Below are 23601 nucleotides of genomic sequence, written 5' to 3'. Positions count from 1 at the left end.
ACAACACATTTTCCCCGCGCTCTTCAACCAGCAAAAAAAAGGAAAAATGGTTTTACAAAGTGAACTACAAGGTTGCCACGTGACTGATGGGAATTACGAATTTTATTTGGGAGTTAGCGACACAAGTGCACGTACCCGTCCGCGCAACCGATCGACAACAAGCCGGGACGACTAGGATGCCAGTCGGGATGCGTAGCGGGCGTGTTATCCCCCATCAGCGAGACGACACCCACCGCGGTCACGTGCCGAGCCGAGTAGATGTGCGGGACACCCTCTGCATCGCCGCTGCAGATGAGCGCACCGTCTGGCGACGCGGTGCACCTCACCGGATGACCAGACACTTTGTGCCCTTCAAAGCGCTTCCGCTTGTTGAGCCGGTAGGGTCGCTCGGCATGGAACATGGCAATGTAGTCCCCGTTGGTCTGCGCCAATATGGTGTTCGGGGACAGACTCTCGAGGCAAGGAATAGTGTATCGCTCCTGATACAGCTGACCCGACAGTCGCGCGCCGGAACCCACGTCCCACACAGAGAGTGAGGCTTCGCACGAATCTCTCGTGACGAGGTCGCCGCTGCAGGCCAGTTCTATTCCGCCACGAAGGGGCAGCAGGTCTAGCACTTCTCCGCAGCGAACGGAAAACGTCCGCACGGGCTTTCCTGCCGGACTTCGCCGCATGTCCCACTGCTCTGCGACGTCCCTACTCCCCACAAAGAAAGTCGACTCGTTTGAGGGGTCCAGGCGCACGCACGTAGGAAGGCCCTGGGAAGGCCTACACGAAAACAGCACGGCGTTCGAGGTCGGGTCTACGACGATCGATTGCCGGTCCCACCCGCACCGCACGAACTGCCTACCACACAACGTGAAGCGGGCGCTTCTGATGCCGTCCTCGCTAGGAAGGTCGTAAACGCACTTTCCGGTCGTGGACTGCCACAACTTGACATGGCCGTCGTGAGACGCAGTAAGCAGAAGCTTGCCGAAAGGCTCCGGAGCCCAAGAAGTGGCCACAAGCGCTTTGTCGTGCGCTTTGATGCGTCGAAAAGAGCTATTCGCTGTCCGTGCGCTATACTCAACAGCGTTACTCCACTCTTCGTCAGAGAGTACGATGGATGTATCCAGGGCGCCCCCCGGTAAAACAGAATGTTTGGCAGGTATGAAATCATCTTGCTTGGTTTCTAGCTTTGCATGCTTGACTTCTGCGAAGAACGGGCTACTTTCTGAGGTTCGCTTTAGGTTAGGATATCGGGAATTGTGCAGCCGTTTCTCACTCGCCGGTTGAGGTTGGGGCTCGATCGCTGGGCCGAAGTCGTCGTCTATGAGCTTCGTCGCAGATTCACGTAAAGCTAGGTCGGCTTTTAGAAACACGTATGCTTTGTCTGTCGCTTCCTGCAGTTTCGAGTCCCAGTCTGAGTCTTTTAAGCCCAAAAAATCGCTTGAATCGCCGTCATCACTACTCGACTCAGATTCGCACATGGCGAATGTTTACGTCGCTGCTCAATAGAACAAGCTCTGGAATTTTAAGCCATTTAGGGCTGCTTTGGGAAAGTAAGCAGCGCCACAGCGTTGCAGTGGTATTTTTAGCCAGCCAGTAGCAGTCGCAGTTCAAGATACGTCACCAGAAACGCTACAGTTCGTCAATGTATTGTGCTTGCGAAATATGTGATGACGTAAACAAAGTAGGGGCACGTTTGCTCATAGATGCATACAAGCTTTTCTTTCGTTGTGTTTTGCACTTCATGATTTACTTATCACTCGCGTGTTGAGCTTAACACTCAATGAGAACTCAATGAATATTGGCAAGCGAAAGGTTCTATGAAATCGTGTTCAGTTCGCTGCGGGGAATTAGCTTCGTACGGCTTGATCTCATCTAGTAGACTATTTAATTCCAGCAACCAGCAAAGAGAAGCCGCAACGCTGCTAAGTTCCTGATTTCTAACGCATTCTCAACCTTCCTATGATTTATACTCAAGGTTTAAAGAGCAATGTTGTACGCGATATTACAGCACGGCACGATAGGAACAGTTGTCGGGACTACTTTTGCCCAAGCGCATCCCTGTACTCGTCCGCAATGCGCATTCAGAGCTGTTATCGAAAATACTAAATGCACTTGATACCATTGTTTATTAATAACTGGCAAGATGTGGGCTAGTTCTCATTATATAGCAAAATAAGTATAATTGCACTTAAATGTTTCATTCGTTGAAGGCGCTGGGAACTCTTTTTCGCAGCGTGTTGGCGTATTATTCAGCGGGGGTGCGCACAAAATGCAACGCAGAGGAGAGAAAAGAAAACGAACGTAAGAAAAAGAAAAGTTACAGTAACCTCGATGGCGGAAAGTTGACAAGCCACCGCGCCTACGATATCGTTGCAGCAACTCCTCAGCAGACCGCCCTTGCCCACGCGGAGGACGCCAATTCATCCCCAGTGAGTGCAGCGGCAATATGCAGCCGACAAACTCTGTAGCGATGCCATGACGCACTCGAGAGTTGCACGGCGATCCGCAAGCTCGCTTGGAGGGTGGGAGGTTTATGCTACTGCTGGGCTGCTGCTGCTAAGCTGGTGCTTCGGCGTGCTTCAAGGTTAGCTTCGCGATGCAGACGCAAAAGCGCCATGGCACACTCGGCTTGCATTTGCAACAGGCTGCACGGCTGCAAAAGCTGTCGTGCGGGGATCGGCGCACTGTGCGGCCTGTATCTTTGCACCGACGCGTTGCTTCGGGAGAAGACCGCAGCCGCGCGATTCGCTATCTTTCGCGCGAAGATCACTCGCGAACGCGTGCAGATCTTGCGGACGTGTGCCGTGGTTTCCGAGCGCCGTGCTAGCGTCGCTGGGCGCGCTCACGCAGTTGCGCTCAAGCAGTGTCGTGCGCGCCGCCGTGTGTGGGGTGTCTCGCGTGCCGTCATCCGCTCGCGAATTGCGGAGCACGCGATCAGCACGCCTGTGTCGTAAAGAAACGCTAACCTTGAATTCACCGTACGAGTAGCGGGTGAATTACGCGAACTCTGTGCCTCGGAAACGGCTTTCGCGCGTGGTCGCCGGGCTGCGTGCGTGGATATCTTGCGGCGCCAGGTGCACGGTGCGCTACCATTGGTCTTTCCTGCCAGTCGACAGGAAATCCCCTGTGCCGTTCGCTGGCTAGGATGGATTCCCGGCGTTACTACGCGCGCGCGCGCGTCTCCTAGCATTAAACCACTGGAAAAACAGCAACACCTCGGCCGTGAATCGGACGCGAGCCGCCGTTCGGATGTACTGCAAGAAGTGTGTGCATGTATTTTTCTTTTTTCTTCCCCGAACCGTGGCCGTGTAATACATCACCGATTCAACTCGAGAAGCTCCATTTAATCGCGGGCGAGGAGGTTGCATAGTATGCACTATATAATTCTGCATTGAGCACTGAATGATGATGATAATGACTAAGTGAAACGCAGCCTACCTGTTGAAGCCGAATGCGGTTTTCATCACACTCATAACTTTTGATGGCGAACAGGTGCATTTTCTGTAAACTTTGTTTGCACACAAGTACATTATTTGTTTTAATTCATATAGCCCCGTTTCAGCAGCCGTCTTTACTGAAAACATCTTGTTACTGGTCAATTTTTCATGTATTGTGTTTTGCACTGCAATGTTTTGAGTTTGTTCTCACTGGGATGATGACAGAGCCAGTGAAAGTTTTTACCCCATGAAAGTGCTTCTTGGCGCAACGTATTAAACCGCGACGAAATGCAGCATGAATTGTGCCAGCCTTAATTGCTTGGTCACACAACGAAAGTTTGCTTGGCAAGTAAATACTGAGTACTATATCACATTTAACAGTAGTACCATGCCTCGCAGCTGCCTTGTCCATTTGTGAAGTACCAATTCGTCACAATTTACCTACTTGTGGACAAGCATTGTAATCTATACAGCTAGCCTTAGGAAAGTGAACCCTGCATTATTGTTTCAAAAGTATTGTTCGCTTATCTCTGAAGATGGGACAGTTATGGTGTGAATGCACTCTCGAATGCATTATTTGTATGTAGTTCAGTATAACAATGCAATCTTATAGGAAATGGAATGCTATAACATGTTATTGCCTTCAGTATAATGACAAAGCTTTTTAATGCAGAGATATATACCAAAACATTTTCAGATCATAGCATGAGCGTACATGACAGTTGAACGTAAGTGAAAGCTTGCCACTCTAGTAAACTTGAAGGGCAAGTGCTCAAAAGTGATGCCTGTTGCAAATCCTTTGGATGCCAAAATCACTGCACATAGGTGCATGGCAATATTGGAGCTTCAACGAAAATGCATGCAGTGGTGGCAAGATAATAATGCGCAGTAGTGCTTTGTTTTCATATTTTCGCATTCTCTTGCAGAAAATGGAAAAAATTGTCATACTCAGATGAGTACAGCCATATATGTAAAAAGTCCTGCATAGCACATTGACTTTTAAAAGCAGTTGAGAGGGCTTGAGCACGATTCCTAGATGCAATGGTAAGGCAATCTTAGCCTCCCTATATGTTCGGTAGACGCATCTGAACAATTTCACTGATTTTGTCCTAGTTCTTATCATTGCTTTTATTTTTCTTGATATCACTTCAAATTGCAGCTACCAACTTGTCAGCCTTACAGTGAACATACAGTAGAGAGACTCTAAAGAGAAAGATATTTGTAGTTAGTAAATTACTATGAGAAGAGGACTTGATAAGCATGAGGAGGCACAAAAATGAAACACCGGTGGCAGTGGTAGGGGTGCCATTTTGAAGTTTGCACACTAGCTCGTCATGAATTTTGACGGCGTCTGCTCAAGCCTAATTAAATTTTTATCTGCAAAGATATCCTTCATGTTGTTCTAAAATAAACCAAGACTGAACTTTGTAAATTTCAAGAACTTTTAACTCATCTGAAATGGCTCAAATACAAGAAAATAATTTGAAATCTGTGATGTCATATTGATGTGTCCACTTTAGTGTCCTTCTTTAATAAGTGCACTTCTGCAGTACACTGCAGTTTGATTGATGGACATACTTGTCATTTATTGGGATTCACGGGAAACTTGCTTTGTTTCTTGTCTTGCACATGCATTTCCAGCATAAGGTAGCTCCTAGTGCATGAACTCGTAAATTGCAGCAGTTACAGGCGATTACATTTTTGTCACCTATCCCCTTTGGTCATCATTTATACTTTGAGTGTGGGGCCTTTTCTTCCCTACGCCGTTCTGTGGTGGCAAGGAAAAAACACTGACATCAAGTTTCAGGTAAATTGAACCCTCGGCCACCCGCCGTGGTTGCTCAGTGGCTATGGTGTTGGGCTGCTGAGCACGAGGTCGCGGGATCGAATCCCGGCCGCGGCGGCCGCATTTCGATGGGGGCAAAATGCGAAAACACCCGTGTACTTAGATTTAGGTGCACGTTAAAGAACCCCAGGTGGTCAAAATTTCCGGAGTCCTCCACTACGGCGTGCCTCATAATCAGAAAGTGGTTTTGGCACGTAAAACCCCAAATATTATTATTATTATTAACCCTCGGCTTACTCAGTGTGACTGCATTTCACTTTATTCTGCAGAGTACTGCTGAAGACAACTTTAATTAGGATTAGACTATATTAAGTTGTCACAATTATTCTAGAGTCCTTCTTTTGGGTGCATCTCATAATCCAGCTGTAGCTCTAGGATGTTAATCACCATTGGTTGATCAAGTTGCAGATATGTGATGTGCATTCAAGTGTGTGGGTTCAAGCTCGTGCGTAATCTTCTTGTGTCATTTGTATTTGGAAACCTACCTGTACAAATGTAGAAGATTCGAGATTGTCATGCCACTAGGGAAAGTAAGGTCGCTTACATTAAAAACAAAGTGATCACCTTGAACCACAAGGCAGAAGTGAGGTGCTTCGTTGGGACTCAGCAGAGTGCACTGAAAATATTTTGAGCTGCTCCCGTCGCACTTGGCTGTAAATTTGCTCCTGAACAGTTGTTTCTCTGCGATTCATAGATAAATGCAGCCAAATTTTAGTCAGGGTGCAAGAATGATTTGTACATCTTGTTGTATAAATAAAAGCATCAGGTATGCATGATTCTCCAAACTAACTGTCTGGCTGATTTCTTCTCAGATTTTACACAGAGGTACCTTTTGCAGTGCGTTCAGTTTAGTATGACGTGTGAGCATTATTTGCCTGTTTTGTTCGTAATAAAACTGAAGTGCATGCCTGCATGCTACTCAAAAAATGTAACTTTCTCTGCAGTGGAACAGTAGAGCCCTCTGTCACCGCTACTGTGAAAGTTGAGTTATATTGCCGCAGACGACGCACACTTCAGCTTTATTGTGAACAAGACAAATAAGTAATGCTCACAAATGAAATGTGGTATTAAACTGAAGCCACCATGAAAGTGTGACCTCTGTGCCGAATTTAAGTGTAAATCAGCCAGCGGTCGAACTAGAAGATCACTTTGATATGTAGTAATTGGACTAGTTGGTTCTGCATGATTTAGAATGCAACAGTGCCAAGACATAAATCAAAGAGTTGACAAGAACAAGTTCCGACTTTCAACTAGGCCCTCGTTTGAATATTGCTAAATTTCATTGAATCCTAAATCAAAATTTATTTGAGTTTAATTGGAAGGATCATGCATACCCAGCACTCCTATTTATAAAATACTGAGTAGATATGTGAATGTTATAAGACCTGAGGTGGCTAAAATTCCAGAGCCTTTCTCTATGGTTTACCTCATCCCACAGTGCAACTTTATTGCATAAAACTCCATCAGCAGTTAAAATCGATCAATCAGCGGTTACCCTTTGAAGTAGAACACCACATGCTTGATCAATTGGTCAGTCAGTAAGGGAGCATTTACTTATGACTCGAGGCATTGCACACCATGTTGACTGCTCTGCACCTTGTGATCGTCTGGTCTGGTGCAGGGGGCGCGGCAATGGGCGACGTCTGCTGTGGCTGCGGCTGAGGTGGCATGTCCAGCAGCCTGGAGGCGCCCTCTCCGCCCCCACCCTCCTCCTCTCCTTCCCCGGCCCCACAGTCAGCCATGACGGTGGACTTCTCGGCCTTTGGGCTGTCCTCCTTCGTCGGGGGGACAGACAATGCCACCCAGGTATTGCGGCCATGCCTTTCCAGTAAAGAGGCTTTTGCCGAATTTGATGGGCTCATCAGAGCACAAATCTAAACTGTGGTGCTCGGGTCAAATTGGGCAAGGCAAACATAAATGACAAGACATAACTTACTCCTTGTGCCCTCGACCAGCTGCTCTCGCATACCTATCACACCACCCATTGTGGTGTTCTCCCGGTCTAAGCTTGTGAAGGCACCACTGCCTGTCTAAAATAAGACTGCCCCCAACCGGCCCACTGGATTACAACTAGTGCATTTATGGTCTGTGCTATAAATCCCTGCTGAACTTCATCGAAGACAATTATCTTTATGTATATCTTTAGGATGCACCATTCCTTTTATGCTGCAGGGCAAACTGTCCAATTGGGGGGGAAAAAACTTGTGGGCTCCAACATACACATTTGTAGTGTAGTTTCATTCTTTGCTGTGTTCGGTTTCCTGGCACAGTCTTCATTCTGAATTACTTTTCAGAAGAGGTCAAGTTAGTTCTTACTGTGATCATGCTTGCGAAATACATTTTTTTTAGAGTTTCAGCATCAAACTATAATGCAGAGCAAAGTTTCGAGCCTACCATGTAGTTTTGCCTGGTATGTTCAGTATTCATTGATCTTCTAAAGCTCTTAAGAGATGCTGAGCCAGACTGGACTGGTTAGGCTAGCCATGTGAAATTCTTTCACTATATTTGTACAAGAGGTGACTGACTTGTAGAGGGAACTTCATTTATTAAAAGCTACGTAAAAAATAAAAGAACAAGAGAGACATCTGTTTCATTTTCCGTTTCAAACATTAGGAACAGTGCATGCTTGGCAATGCGTGCTATCGATTAACCCGGTGGCTTCTTTTCTTGTCATTCTGTTCAGCTTCTGCAAAGGGCTTAAATAGTGTTTGACAATAATCATTTCACTCGCCATTCAGAGGAATAGTGTTAAATGGTGTTCACACTGTCCTGCTGTTTGTGGGGAGATTCATGTGCCTGAAAGTGAAGCAGTTCTCGACCTCAGCATAACGCCTAGTGAAGCAAAGATGTCATCAGTACTAAGCCGGGCTTGTTGATGAGCTATGCAATGCAGAGACAAGCACATGTAGTTTCTCAAAGTTATCTAGCAGCACTAGTTAGCCAAACTTTATTCACTTTTGGTTGTCTTGTCTCCTGAAATGAAATAGAGGCAAAGTGCTGGTCCTATGTCTGCGCCCTTTTCTAACAAGCGGCGTTTTTTTTTTTCATTAATTAGTTATTTCAAAATGAGCCAAAGTGGCCATGGCGTTTTTCTCTGTTCATTGATTGTGAAGGTTTAGCTTTCGTTGCATGGATGATTCTTGAACAGTCTAGCAAGTTTATGGAAAGGCATGTGTTTCATGCGTGTGTTCTTTCAGTGTTTGACGTTCTTGTGATTGTGGTTTTCGTACCACTTCAGGCCCTCTACCTGTTTCCCGAGGCTGCACCGTTCTCTCCCAAGGACCAGACAAAGGGTCCTTCATCCCCATCTAGCCGAGCCTATGACCATGCCGGTGATGCTATGCTCAGTGCTATCAATTATGGGTAAGAAACAATGGATGTTAACCTGTAAAATCAAATTTAATGCTAGTATATCTTTCGTACTTCTGTATCAGTAGATAGATAATCTATTCCAATGTATTCGAATCTATTGTAACTGAATCAGTGCCAAGTGAAAAGAAAGGTTGTTGGGTGGCAGGACTAGATCGCATGACAAGATAAGGAATTTTGTAGACGTGGAATGAAATCGGCTGATGCAAGACATGGGTAAATGGAGACTGCTGAGAGGGGCCTGTATTTTGCAAAGTATATGTAAAATGTGATCTCTCAAAAGTTTGAGAACTGCTGTTTCAAAGCATTTAAGAAGCGTTAACAGATGTTACAGAGAATTTTGTCTGCACATGATTTACATGTGGAAGTGTTTGCATGCACATACATGTGCTAGAACTCTCATTCCGCTGTAGTCTGTAATTACTAACATGCTACAACGACAGTATCATTTCAATGAAAAACTAAGTTACAACTGTGCTGCGTGCAGCGAGGATGAGGTGCTGCACGAGGGTTTTGAGGTTCCATTCGGCTCCCTGGATGGTCTGCTGCGGTTGCCCCCTCGCCCAGCCACGGCCCCTGCCGATCCCTCCCCATTCGACCTCCTCGGGGACAGTGAACTGCAGTTGTCACCGCCGCAGGCCTTTGGCGCAGCTACTCATGCACCAGATTCAGGTTAGTTGGGGGCAAGAGGATTGCTGGTTTGGTGTATCCAGCATGTAAGGCACTTTTGCATGTTTCAAAGTGCTTTGGGCTCAATGCAAATGGTATGATCCCAGTTCAGTCACTGACAGCAGCCAAGCCATCGAAAAATGACACATTGGCAGATTTTGTTGACTGCCTTGACTTGTGTCTATCTCAGTGAGGTGGACAAGTGTAGATGCTGTGTGCTGGGACTTTTCCAAGTTGTCTGTAGTGTAAGATTAATTTGCGAAATTGAGAGAAAAAAACACGTAGTCTTCTTTAGTGGCATTCCCAGGCAACGAAGAGTTCTTATTAAATATTTTTAGAGCGGGGTTCATATAAAAGTAATTCTGGTGTTTTATACTAATTAATATTCATTTCATTTTTTTTGTTCATTTTTTTCTAAAGTTGGGTGTACCATTTTGCTACAAATGTACTCTGACAGGGCTGTCATCAGGGCGTGGCATGCCTGTCTTTCTGCATACACCTGGCACAGGGGGCATGGTTTACGGTCTGCAACCTGTACACAAGAAAGATGTTGCAGAAGCCTGTACTGCATCACCTGGGTTTTGCTGGCTTGTTTGTGTTATTATTTCAGCCTGCAGCTGTCTAGAGCTGGTTAGCTGTTTTTTTTTTAATCCGATGTGTTTGAAACAATAGCTGATTTGGGTGCATGGTAAAAGGCGTTTAGACATGCACTAAAAGCGATCAGGTGAAAATCTATTCAAATAAGGCATAAGCTTGTTTTGTGTGTTTGGATCTTAACCCTACAATACCCAGGATCGTTGGTGAAAAATGTGTACAAAACATACAAATATATTTTTATTCCAGTAAATTATACCATATTACGTCTGTATTTAAGGAACATATATGCAGGTTGTCTCTTACAATGATCCAGCATAATAATGAGGAACATCTGACTGGAAACACTTTCCATCACCACACAGATGAGTCCAGCTCGTCTCTGCCAAGCAAAACAGAAGAGGCTGTGTCCTCGACAAGTACAGCTAGTCTTTGGAGATGTTGGATGGATGATGGAGCAGTTAAGACAGCTTCGTAATCGAATACTTAAAGCAATAGTAAATCAGGTGATGCTCCACTGAGCGTGGAAAACGAATCGTGGAGTATGTCGGCTTGTGGGTCTCGCACGGCGGTTCCTTATGTGCAACTCTCACGCAGGTGTAGGGAGCAGCGGTGATCCAACTGGAGCTTCCCTGTCGCTGCCATGCATCAGTCTTCCTTCGGACAAGGATCTGGGACGGCTGTCACCGGCCCTGTCAGCTGCTGCCGGCATGCGGCCCATTACCAAAGTGGGTGGCAATGGTGGCAGGGCCCCTTCTGCGCAGCCTTGCCCTGTCTGCGGCAAGGTGGGTGACGACTAACTTAGCGAGCTGCCCACCTATTACTGCCCTAGTTGTGATATAGTGAAGGCTTTTTATTAAACTGGTGCTTTCCTTGCCTCCTCCTCCCGCATTTTTTGGCTGGCACCTTGCCAAGTTCTCACAAACTGATTGCCCTTGCACTATTCACTAGGCCACTGCCTTTTTGTGATGCTAGGGCTGTAAAGAGGGTGCCCCATAGATGGCGCTAGCATTGTATTTCATTGTATTTATTTATTTATTTATCCCCACTGCCGTTTATGATGTACATGGTAAGGATGAAAATGGTGCTAGAGGAAAGTAATGTTGAGTTTAATCTCACACACAAACAGGCAAGTACAGTAATAGAGCAGCAGCTTCTAGGTTTGTTTTATGTGGACAACATCATGTTGCTAGTTAACAGGCAAAGTGCAACATCTGGCTAATATCTGTGGACAGGAAGGCGAGAACTTACTGTATTTACACGATTGTAAGTCGACTCGAATGTAAGTCGACCCCCCCATATCGCGTGACCGAAAAAAAATAAAAAAGAAATAAGAGTGCATACCCGAGGGCGCATTCGATAACGAAAATTTATTAGTAGCTGACATGGTCACTGGACTACTCGTCTTCACTAGTGCTGCCATCGTCATCGTTGCTGCGGTCCCACAGCGCGTCGTGGTCCAGCGAAATTTCAAATTTGGCAAACATCTTGCAGAACAGCAGCCCACGCCAAATGCACCTAACCACACGCAGCCGTCAGGGAGGCTCTTTTGACAGGTCCGGTTAGCGTAATTTCGCAGTCTTCTGCCGCCAGCCACTCGTTGTACTCACGGCGGAGCAGAACCTTAAAATTAAGGCGAAGGTCCGGGCTTGTTTCATGACCACGTCGCACTTCACTGGCAGGGACCGATCACGCATTTCAGCGACGTACGCCGCGAGCTTAGCATACAGCTCCGGAAAGCGTCCAGACTTCGGCACGTGGGAAATTTCTCACTTGCCGTCACAGGTGAAAATTTCGCTTCGCTGCAGTCGCCACTCTCGCAGCACCCGTTTAGAAACATCGAAATTGTGGCCCGCTGCGCAGCGATTTGTTTCATCGGCGTAAAGGATGGCAGCCCTCTTGAACGCTGCTGTGAACGAGTCCCGAACGATTAGTGGGCCTGGAGCACTCATGACTACTGGGGAAGCATAGAAGTAGCACGTAGCCGGCAGTCAAGTGGAACGCGTCTAGCCTTTTAACAGAAAAGAGAAACCCGCAAGCGCTGTCTGCTCTTCCATGAACTACCGATGCTCCCCGCAAGCGCCGCCGTTCTGAGGGTGCCGCCGCAAATGGGAACAGCGGCGCTTCCATCAACTATCGACACCCCCTCACCCATCATTGTTGCATGCACTGTAAAACTCTCAAAAATGTTGAAAAACCCTTCCGAAAAGCGAACAAACACGCGGGATAGCGAAAAGATACGGGTAGGGCCATAGAGGAACCATAAAATTGTAACTACATTGTAGCTCCCGTTGGTATCGTTTTTTTTGGCGGCGCCATGTTTTGGTTTCGATTGTAAGTCGACCCCCCAACTTCAGACTTTCAAATTTAAAAAAAGGGGTCGACTTACAATCGTGTAAATACGGTAGGTCTAAAATTCAGCGTATTCAATGAAATCAGTGAACAGACAGTGTCAGTACAGGGCCAAGAAATACCTCAGGTAAAAGACTATAAATACCTTGGTAGATGGATAAATGAAGGCAATAAATATATGGAAACACAGGAAAAAACAATATATAATAGTAAAGGGGAAGAGAAATACGGCCATAATGAAGCACAGAGCGCTGTGGCGATATAGGTATGAGGTGCTCTGGGGTATGTGGAAAGGCATAATGGTTCCAGGACTGACACTTAGAAATGTAGTTGTTTGCTTGAAGTCGGGGGTACAATCGGGACCCTATGGCAACCAAAGGTCAGTGGGAGGCCTCACATTGGGCACTTACGAGAAGACTACAAATGAAGTTGTGCAGGGTGATATGGGCTGGACAAGTTTTGAAGTGAGGGATGCGCAGAGTAAAATTAATTATATGATGAATGACTGAGGAATATGGAAAAAAGTAAATGGGCTGAGAGAGTGCTCAGATATTTGTACAGGAAAAGCATTGATCCACAATGGAGAAAAAGAACTAAGAAGCTTACCAGCAAATATGCGACAGGTATAGTGAGCAACATGGCAACGAAGAACGTCAAGGGGAGAGTCAGAGAGGCTGAGATAATCTCACGGGTGGCGGCAATGGAAAAGAAACTTGTTATGAGTAACTCCTTATGAAGAAAAAGTAAAATCAGAAAGGAAACAATTTATCATAACTCAAAGAGAAGCTCATTACTTTTCGAAGCAAGATCAGGATGCCTTAGAACGTGCACTTATAAAGCGAGATACAATAAGGAAGAAGAAGCGTGTGCTTGCTGTGGTAAAGCTAGGGTAACGATGGAACATGTTTTATTAGAATGTGAAGATAGCCCAGCAGTCGATTTAGGCACTTCTGGTCTCCTTGAAGCCCTTGGGCTCAGTGAGAGCAGGGGGAAAGTAAACATGTCCGCAATAGAGATCATTAAGAGGCGATTGGAAGATTGGTGGAACTAGGCAAATGACAAACCACGGAGGTGTAGAAAAACAGTTCCCAATGGGCGTTCAGAAAGTTTGGTGATGGGAATTCTCTGTGGGCTTTCTTTCTTTTCCTTTTCTTCTTTTAGCATAGGTAGAACATGAGGCAATATAATAACAAGATCTTGGTGGAGCAAACCACTGCCCCGTTCCAAAGGGGACGCTCATAGCATCCATCCATCCATACATACATTCGAGTCATTTTGAGCGAACATTTGCTACATTAACGTTACATTTGCATAAAATTTGCTTCAACGTTTGCATAAACATTAAAGAAAGCTTTGCTTAACGCCCAGTTTCACATATGTGTGAGATCCACTGAATCTGGGGTTTGCAAGCTTTCTGGACTGGGGGAACTCAACCTGTCTTCGCAGAGTTCCAGGGAACATCCTCTCTCAATTTTTGTTCCCTAACGATTTGCTATGGCCTCACCATGATTGTTGCAATGAATGTTTATCGCAAAGACTACCGAAGTGCAAAAATCTTCCAAAGGAGGGATGTAGTCTATTGTGTTTTGGCCGCTTGCAGAACCCTAAAATGCTGTTATCCGATTCCAATTTGGGAACCCTTGCTAAAGCCTTATGAATTTGAGGCAGGCAGGGAAGGAGAAATAACAGGACAGCCTGGCAGCAGCACCTGTCCTGTTTTGCATAAGGTCTGTGTTTGCTCGTGAAATATTGTGCTTGCTCGCTCTCCTTCCTGAGATGTGAGCGAGTGCTGAGGAGAGCGCATGCGGGCATTAGTGGTAATGTGGATGAGTGAATGTGGGTGTGAATGCACCTGTCTGGCATTTTTGTACTTGCACTTGCAGCACTAGGTAAATTGTGTTCACTTGCACACCAGTTCACTTGCAGAGGTGTTCACTTTCACAGATGCTCACTTGTACACGTGGGCTAGCATTACATGTGTGTGCCACAAAATATGGACCTCTGATACGAAATGGTACATGCCCAGTCTGGTGTGACGACGGCCTCCTACTTGAGAGCATCTATAGCCAACCAGAAAATTCTTTAAGGAATGAGAAGACTTCTATTTAAGAAGTTGGGAATGGTGAATTGGGATGTTTTTTTCTTGCAAAAGAAAACAAAAAATGTAGGAGGCATGCCACTTAGATTGGTCTAGACAGGTTCACTGTAGAGGATTTCTTTTGCATTGTGAAGAACTAAGTGGTGCTTCCGAAGAAAAAAAGACAAAGCCAACTTTCTTGTGCTTACAGGTGTTTGGAAACTCGAGCGCGCTGACCAAGCACAAGCTGACGCACTCGGACGAGCGGAAGTACGTATGCAGCCAGTGCCACAAGGCATTCAAGAGGCAGGACCACCTCAATGGCCACCTGCTGACGCATCGCAACAAGAAGCCCTACGAGTGCGATGTCGAGGGCTGTGACAAGAGCTACTGTGATGCCCGCTCTCTGCGGCGTCACAAGGAGAACCACCATGCCTCTGTGGCTCTCACCCTAGTGCCCTTCCAGGTGGGGCTTCGGCTGTGGCTACAACTTCTATTGCCATACACTTTAAGGGATACTAAACAGAAAATTTCGTTGAGCTGTTGTATTAGATGACAATTCGACGATATCGAAAAAGCCAATCATATCGTGAGAGAAAGCTTGATAAGCCAGAAAAGACATGAACAAAGAAAAGATTATCATTGAATTTGTGGCCAGACTGTTCATGGGTGGCACCTAAAACAGTCTGTAAAAGCTGTTTTGAAGGTTGTTTCAGCAGCAGTACTACTTCTTGCTTGGAGTATGAAATAAGCAACAGCTTACAGAGGCTGTATGACGGTTTCTCACTCCATACAGAACTGCTGATAAGCATTTTGAATTTGAAGCTTAGTGCAGTTGCAGTCTCTCGGAAGCAGACTCTTTTGAAGTAGAAAATGTGTACTCGCGATCCTAAATTTAAAAAAAAATATGTATTGTTAAAATTATTGAATGCTGGGAAAGGCATTTTGACCTTCATGAGGCTAAGAGCTTCTGCATCAGCAGGATTATGCAGTGGTACTCCCTGTACTGTATTGAAGTCTTCTGTTCCCTGCACTTTAAAAACTATCAGGATATATCTTGACTCGGCCCTCATCTGTTTTCTGTGTGAAAGCAGAATAAATATGAAATGAAAATCCAAACATAAGCAGGTGTGAATAGACTGAACTTTGTTTTGTTTCTGCTTTTGCTTGCGGAATTTTTTCTATGGAGGGAAATTAATAGGCTGCAGAATGTTATATGAAGGAAGTACAGAACTGCATACTCACGTAATCTTGCATAAGACATGCTTTTTGTTTGCATGAGATGTGCATATGACCCATTTTTAAACTGCAAAGCTTTCTTTCTGAAAAACGTGTGGTTTTCCCTTATAGCATCATGCTACAGGCGAGCGGGTGACAACTTTTCCTTTCTTTCCTCTTTGCGGGCTTGCGCATAACTGATTAGGTTTAGTCTGTGTCCCTGTGTTCCGAGTTGCCAATTAATTAGGTCTCACGCTGTGATCTAATAGCTCCCTGGTTAGCTCAGATGGTGGAGTAACCACCCCCGAAAAGATGTTGGTCTTCGGTTTGATTGCTGGACCAAGACAAATTTTTCTTCAACTGTGGAGCTTTCTTTCCGAGAAACCTGTGTGGGTTTCCTTTGTAGCTTCATGCTACAGGCTGGCGGACAATAATTTTTCCTTCAGAGGTGTGCTTTAGCTAGATTCTTCTTGTCTGTGTTTCAATTTACCCTGATGGTACACATTCATGTGGTGCAGGCCATCCCACTGCCACCTCAGTTGCAACTTGTGGCATTTCCATCCGAAGATGGAGGGACCTCAGTGTGGGCTCCAGTGGGGGGAACTGGTCAGCGCCCTCTGCTGGTGGCACCGACAACACAGGGTGCAACCGTGCAGCAAGCCCCACCACCGCAATCGTCGCAGCAGGAAGTACAGCAGCAGACTTCTCAGCGTCAACCTTCGCCTAGACCGTCGTCGCAGCCCGAAGGTCCACCACTTTTGCAACAGCTTCTGGAGCCAAACAAGACATGGACAACTGTGCCAGCGGTGAGTTGGTGGCAGTAGAAGGACAGGGACGTGGGCAAGTGGGAAGTTACTTATTCTAAGCAGTGTGCACAAAGTGATGAGGACAACTTTGGGAGGACATTAGACGAATGCTATAGATCAAGTGAAAGTTTGTTTAGGAAAGCATGCTAATATGCAAATGTTAGGGAGAACACAGGACAAATGCTGTCCTCCAACTGAAAGTTAATTCAGGAAAGCACCTTAATATGACCTCGGATGTTTTCCCTTTTGTGGTATCTCGAAAATTCCTATTTTAAATGTCGTAGCATATATGCAGACAGAAGACCAATACCGAGACTAACAACACATCACCTTTGTTCGTTCAAAGCTTTTCGTTTGCATATTAGTATGTTTTATGAATAAATTTTTGTTGATAAGCAGTGCTTGTCCTATGTTTTCTCTAAGTCGTCCATGACTTAGGGAAGTCGTCCTTGAGAGAGAGTGTGTGTGCTCAGCACTGGACTTATTGATTGGTTTGTTTGTTTCTTTGTTCATTTATACCTTGTATACTGGCAATGCAGGTCCCATATTCTGCAGAGGCAATAAATGAGCCATCGCAGGGCAATGGTGGCAGCTCACTGTCATCTGCGCTGGACGCTGTGCCAATGACAGCCACAGAATGCCTCTGCAGCCTCTGCCACCAGAAACTGACCAGCCTGTCCGAACTAGAGCAGCACATGCGGCTCCACCAGCCACCTGCTACGACCGCCACCACACAGAGCACGGCCATTTTCACGCAGGTAAACAGTTTCGTCAGCTATCGTACCACCTACCCAAGAAAGTCGTTCAACAGGTGTGGTGCTGTAGGGGCTCATTGAAAAGCTGGGATTGTCATTCTGGAACATGTGCCAATTGGATCATAATGTGGGAAGAGATGCAACAAAAAAGCGAGTAAATGGGCATGCTGTACATGACTGTTATTTTTGCATATGCCATGTGGTTGTTGATTGCACTTTATGGAGTCAATGAATGGAACATTCTTTTTTATCGAAACGGAATTACTGCAGCCGGTGGAATATTCCCATGTGGGCCTTGTGATGGTGTAGTATTTCCTTTGTTCCATTATAGGTTCCTAGCGAAGCATTAGCATTTCAACCACAATTAGAAGTGTGGATGTTGTGTTATTATGCCCGTCAAAACATGGATTCCTTGCTGTCTTCCATAAATTGCAATAGTTGCAAGAGGAAAAAAAAAACTGCTTTAAAATTGTCTAGTAAAACCCATTATGCACCTGATATCCACACTCCAATCACGGATGCTATGCAATTTTTCCTAGCAGTTTTCCTATAATTGAGTCATTGTCACGGTGCTGAAATTGAGCAGTACTCTTATCTATTTGTGACGATTAAAAACAGCAATTCTTTAAATACATGTCTTGTTCTTTTTTTTTTTCGGGCAGACAGTCTTCACATCATAGCTGACTTCATGCGGTTGAACTGTCCGAGATATTTGCAAATACATGTGGCAAACCTTGCCCCGCCTTGCATAGGTGCCCATAGTTTTGCTGAAGTTCTGGCATCTTATTCTTCCAGGGCCTTCAAGGAACGTGCCAGTCATCCATGGAACCTGCTACAGTAAGCAGGTCAAACATGGCTATTCTACAGCCAGACGAAGTCGCCACATCTGCTGCGCCAAGCCAACAACGCCCTGTGCCTCTGCTCCCACCTCTGAATACATGGGCCATAAGACCAGCTCGTCCATTGTTGACGAGTACCAACAACGAGCGTCGACGCCACTCTGACTCGGACCACTTGGCCTTCGAAGGCAGCAGCGGTCTCCTTGCTGACCTCCTACTGGGACCTCGACGCACTTCTAGGGTGGGCTCTGACCCAGGACTCGAACCTCTGCCTTCCTTTGAGCAGCTGCAGGGGCTGGTGGCATCGTCTCGGAGCTCACTTGTGCCATCTCCTGATGGCATGCAGTCTGGCATGTCATACGGTGACTCCCATCAGCACGAGGATGTGTTTGCAGCTATTAGCAACGCATTTGATGAGGAAGAAGAGAAGCCAAACAAAGACCTGTGCAGTTTTGTCGACAACCACTCACCACGCCACGGCGGACTCGGACGGTCTCCAGTGACAAGTCTGGTGCAGTCCCAGGCGAGCTTTGGCCACGAAGTGGTGTGCGTGCCGGACTCACCGCCGCTCGTCGATACCAAGGAGATCAAGTCTGAGCCGACTTATGAACAAATGGACATTCAGCAATCTGTGGAAACTTTAACTGTGCACAGGACTGTAGAGAATACTGTGGCAACGACAGTGTCGACAATAGTGCACTCAAACACTCCGCCGCCTACAAGGCATCCGGTTGCACCAGATGTTGGTAGCACTCAACCTGCCGAAGCTCTGGAGGGTTCTTTGGACCCGAAGAAACCTGTGGAAGGCACTGAAGAAGTGTCTTCATGCCGAGCTGCAGAATGTGATGATGACGACGTGTTTTTAAGCCCTATTCCAACGTGCCCCTTGCGGAGCCGACGGAAACACAGACCAGAGGTGAGATCTCCACTTTTTTTTCTGAAACTATAGTCATTATAAACATGCATATGCCTAGTGCTGATATTGTTGAGAAATATCTGATTCACTTCGTTATATCCGTGAATATTAAATTGAAGTTCGACTGTAAATGAAAAGTTGTGTTTAGCCTGAAAGCAGAAATGCCGGAGAAGACTTCAACAGACAAGGCAGCATAATTCTTCTACAATTCAAGTCTTCTATGATGTAAACGCATTCTTGCAAAGATGCACCAGCATTGTTGGAGGTTATTCTCCACCTACTGCTTAAATTTAGTAAGTCAATGGGTCTGCATACAGAAGGCACCACACATATAAGTTCTATTGTTCCTGTGAGCACTGCAAATTGGCACTAGTGAAAATCTCCAACAGAGTAGTTTGTAATTTGTAAGTGAATAGTTTATGAATAGTAATTGAATAGAAATAAGAGTAGTTTGTAAGTGAATTGTAATTGTTTGTTATTACCAGTTGGTGACTGTGGTTTAGCAATTGTGAACAGACTGAGTTGCGTGGTTTTGGTTTAGCAATTGTGAACAGACTCAGTTACGTCGTTTGAGCTGGCATTGTACCTTCACAGTGCCAGTGCCAGTGCCAGTCCTGTCCTGTGTGTCCTATGTTCCTAATTTTCTTGCTTACGAATTCTCTGATGCTTCAAACAGCTTGGAGAACTGATCCATCATTTCAGGAGAAAGTATTAAGTTGGGAACACCTATTTAAGTAGATGGGAATAGAGAATTTATTTTGCTTGGCATTCACTGCACTCAATTTGGTGTTGGTGGCATTAAAAACAAGTTAGAATTGATTTTAGTTATATTGATTTCTTGACAAAGGTAGTTGAAAATTACAAAATTAAGAAACTGAAGCATAAGCTTCGTGACTAAGCATTAGAAGGCACTATTACACATTACATGTAAACTGTACCTATTCAGGCATCTAGACAGGACAAAATTGACGTTGTACACTGCTCAGTAATATACCAGAAGTTACTGAGTACAACTTTTGTGATACCCTGGTAAACATTAACTATTTCATCCAAGCCGTACTTGTATATTAATATGTCAAGTTGAAATGCTGTCGCAGATGCAATTAGAGAACTGCAATATCTAATTTTGCTGCTGGCTTAAATTTGTAAACATTGTACTTTAGTTCTTAGTTTTAATCTTGCAAATTTTAGGCATGTTTTATAAAAATTATATGGCCATAAGTAAGTTCTGCTTGCTGCAATTGCTAAAATTGAGCTTTTACTCTTAACTGCAACAAATTTTATTTGAATCGGTTGAATGATTTCCTTATGAGCAAATATCTACATTTCACATGCTTAAATTTTCTTGCTTATTAGAAGTAGAATTTTATTTTTGTCCTTACGTTTTTAAAAAAGAATTCTCGATTGGTAAATTAAAAATTAAAGCATGTTGTTTATAACTGTATAACTGCGATAAAAACATATCACAATTCTGGGGCCATATTATGGAAGAATTCCTTTATTATTATTATTGGTTTCCTATTGAACATTGCAGTGAGTGGTTGATGCTGGTGATAAATGCTTGGCATCATGCCAGCCAGTGACAACTGGCAGAAAGAATGAAATAGAATCGTTTAATAATGATGGAGTATGCCAATGTAATTTGGGTCCCATCCAACGAATAGTGCATCACAATCTTGGGATAACATCCAGAAGAATGTGTTGCAGTTTGTCCTCGGTAGATAAACTCAGAACTGTGATCATCCACTACTGAATTACGCCGTTTATCTAGTTGACCCTCTTTTGCAACTAGAAGAAAAAAACTGATTAAACAGGTTATTTAATCTTGGCAACAGTGACAGCTGCATTAATGCAGCCTACTGCATCGCAGCAGATGGCAAAAGATGCACATGATAGTCGTGATAAGATGTCCCGCATGCCGCTGTACTACTTTTATACATACCGTATTTTCGCGATTCTAAGCACCCCCCGATTCTAAGCACCGCCCTTCTATTTTCGCAAGAAAATTGGGAAAAAACTTTGCATGCGAATCTAAGCACCCTCGTGTTTGTTAGGAAGAGTGCGTAGCCAAGGCCGCCAAGCGCGCTTGCTCACTCTGTCATCGAGCTGGAGCCTCGGAGTCCCGAGGTGGCAGGGCGGCCGCGGCGCGAGTACGCCGTACAGCCGGACGCTTGGAAGAAGGTCCAAGTGGACGTTGTGGTCAAATCATTTAAGAAGTGCTCGATCACAAACCACTTCGACAGAACGGAAGACGACATGCTGTGGGATACCGAGAGTGGCGGTTCAAGCGGTGCGATGAACTCGAGTGGCAGTGATAGTGACTGGGAATCCGACACAAGCGGTGGGTTCACTGTCTGCGCCGATTTTTCTTTTGAATGTTTGCAAAATAATATCTTATTCCTCGCACCCGTCTCATCGTGATGTCGCAGCGAAAAGAGTGAGGGGGGGGTTAATTCTAGATTTTTCGAGTCTAAGCACCCCCCCTCACTTTGGGCATCGCGATTGTGAAAAAGAGGGGGTGCTTAGAATCGAGTAAATACGGTAGCATCTTTCCTTGCACTTTCCTTGCATAGTGGAACTAACACCCGGTTGCGATTGTGTGCGCAGACACTGCAGAATTTTTTTCAGCACAAATAGAAAAACTGCTTTTTGAAGGAGTGCCATGAAACATCAGCAGGTTTCTATCCTTGCCGTCTTTTTCTGACTTGTGTGACCTCACAAGTCATTTTTACTGTCTGCCACATAGTGCACCTGTTTGTCCATGATGCAACTATTTGTGTACACTTGGTGTGCTATTTTAGTTTGCACTTTAGGCTTGTTATATACCTTCTCTAGTTATACCTTTTAAACAGCTGCCTTGACACCTAAAACTGGTCGGCAGCCTTACCTATAAATCACTAAGGTAGTGCATAACACGTCCCCTGTAAATTTTATCTGATTGTCTAAAGCGAGCATGTGCTATATGATGCATTAGTTCACAGCTTATGTGAAGTCATAATGTTAAGCAAGTTCTCCAAAAGTCCTGCTCCCAAATTAGTAGTATATTTCACAGTAGTGCATCCACTTCAAATCCTAGTAGATTGACTTTTATTTTCTGTGTTCTTGAAACTTTTCTAAAAGTAGTGTGAGGCCATAATATTCTCCTGTCATTAGAATTTAGTTTCCTTAAATGCAACCGATGCCAAAAAAAATTTCTCTGTTCCTGGGTACACAGATAGCTTTTGAAGAAAAACTTTACCTTTAAGATCCATTAGCAGCAGTAAATTTTAGTCTGCTGAACTAGTCAAGATGCTGTTTTCATTTATTTAGCAGAGAAAGGTTGCTTATTAACAGAGGAAATCAATGGCATTTCTCTTTGTCACCTTCACAACTGAAATGCAGTGTTGGTATTGCTAGTATGATCCCAAGAACCTGACTAGGTGGGCTAGTTGGTACAGTTATTGGTAGCGAACAAAAATGGGGCAGAACATGCTTGTGTCTTCTTGTTCTGCCTCAATTTTAGTGCTGTGTGTTTACAAAAAATGTCAACAATTTACAAGCATTCTTGCGTGTTTGGCCATTATTGCCCAGAAGTTCTAAGCACTCATCAGACTCAGCTTATTTATTTATTTATTTATTTATTTATTTATTTATTTATTTATTTATTTATTTATTTATTTATTTATTTAAGGCACTCACAGCGCCAAGGCATTACAGAGGGGTTCCTAGGAAGAGTAAGTGCAAAGCCCCCCCCCCCCCAAAAAAAAAGGCAAAGCCCTTAGCAATGCACATCTACAACACCAAAACGAAAGCATCATTTGATTCAACACTCGCAACATCACTCGGAAGTCTATTCCATTCTTTAATGGTTTTAGAAAGAAAGACATTCTAAACAATTCACTTTTTGTTGTGAATTCATGCACTTTAAGATCATGGTCAACACGATTGGATCTATAAAAAGGCTCTTGCACATACTTTTTGCAATCAACCTGAACAGCTGAGTAATAAATAGCATGAAAAAACTTCAGACGGAACTTCTTTTGGCACGTGTCGAGCGATTCCCAGTTGAGTGCTTGCTTCGTATGCAATGCACTGTACCGAGCCCCTCGTGTGCCAGATACGAAACAAGAGCCAATGCTGTGCACCCACTGCAACTTATCTTTAGAATGCAACCTTGTGCTTTTTCATTGGTGAACTACTTTCTCATCAAAACGCTGTGGATGCTGTCCAAATGTCACAAGATCGGCGGGGCTTGTGTGGGTAGCTCAGGCCTGCCTTTATTTATTCTAATACGATTAATGCCTGAAGGCATTACAGAAAGGTATCTCTTAAAGAAGAGTGTCTTTAAAGAAGGTACCTTTTAAAGAAGGTATCTTTTAAAGAAGGGTGCCTTTTACAAAAGGGTGCCTTTTACAGAAGAGTGCCTTCTACGGAAGCGTGTTCTTTACTGAAGGGTGTTATTTACTGAAGCGTGTTATTTACTGAAAGGTGTTATTTACTGAAAGGTGTTATTTACTGAAGGGTGTTATTTACTGAAGGGTGTTTTTTACTGAAGGGTGTTTCTTACTGAAGGGTGTTTTTTACTGAAAGGTGTTCTTTACTGAAAGGGTGTTCTATACTGAAGGGTGTTTTCTTTAACAAAAAGATGTCACAGTTTTGCCTGGAAGGTGAAGCATCGATTGCAATAGCAAATTAGTAGACAGCTATACAAAGTAAGTATACTACTTTTTTTGGCCGCATAAAGTTGTATTAC

At 44.6% G+C, this 23601-nt stretch overlaps 2 protein-coding genes across 5 annotated transcripts in view; one reads left to right on the top strand and one right to left on the bottom strand.

Moving 5' to 3' along the window:
• Positions 1-84: 84 nt before the first annotated feature.
• Positions 85-1510, bottom strand: LOC135917904 (WD repeat-containing protein 25-like). The gene has a single exon (XM_065451524.2). The coding sequence runs from the start codon at positions 1467-1469 to the stop codon at positions 114-116; it is 1356 nt and encodes a 451-aa protein (XP_065307596.2). The 5' UTR covers positions 1470-1510; the 3' UTR covers positions 85-113.
• The window catches only part of LOC135917902 (zinc finger protein 541-like), a 33294-nt gene continuing 10700 nt past the window's right edge, over positions 1008-23601 (top strand). The window contains exons 1-10 of one of the 4 annotated variants that reach the window (XM_065451521.2): positions 2225-2292; positions 2368-2420; positions 6896-7080; positions 8513-8637; positions 9131-9315; positions 10504-10691; positions 14547-14801; positions 16072-16359; positions 16899-17117; positions 17910-18869. In XM_065451521.2, coding sequence (XP_065307593.2) covers positions 6943-7080; positions 8513-8637; positions 9131-9315; positions 10504-10691; positions 14547-14801; positions 16072-16359; positions 16899-17117; positions 17910-18869 — 2358 coding nt within the window. In that variant the 5' untranslated portion in view covers positions 2225-2292; positions 2368-2420; positions 6896-6942. The other 3 variants (XM_065451522.2, XM_065451520.2, XM_065451523.2) reach the window with 3 other exon arrangements.

The sequence above is a fragment of the Dermacentor albipictus genome, chromosome 10 (assembly GCF_038994185.2).
Source record: "Dermacentor albipictus isolate Rhodes 1998 colony chromosome 10, USDA_Dalb.pri_finalv2, whole genome shotgun sequence".
Lineage (NCBI taxonomy): Eukaryota > Metazoa > Arthropoda > Arachnida > Ixodida > Ixodidae > Dermacentor > Dermacentor albipictus.
This window is presented reverse-complemented; position numbering and strand designations above follow the sequence as displayed.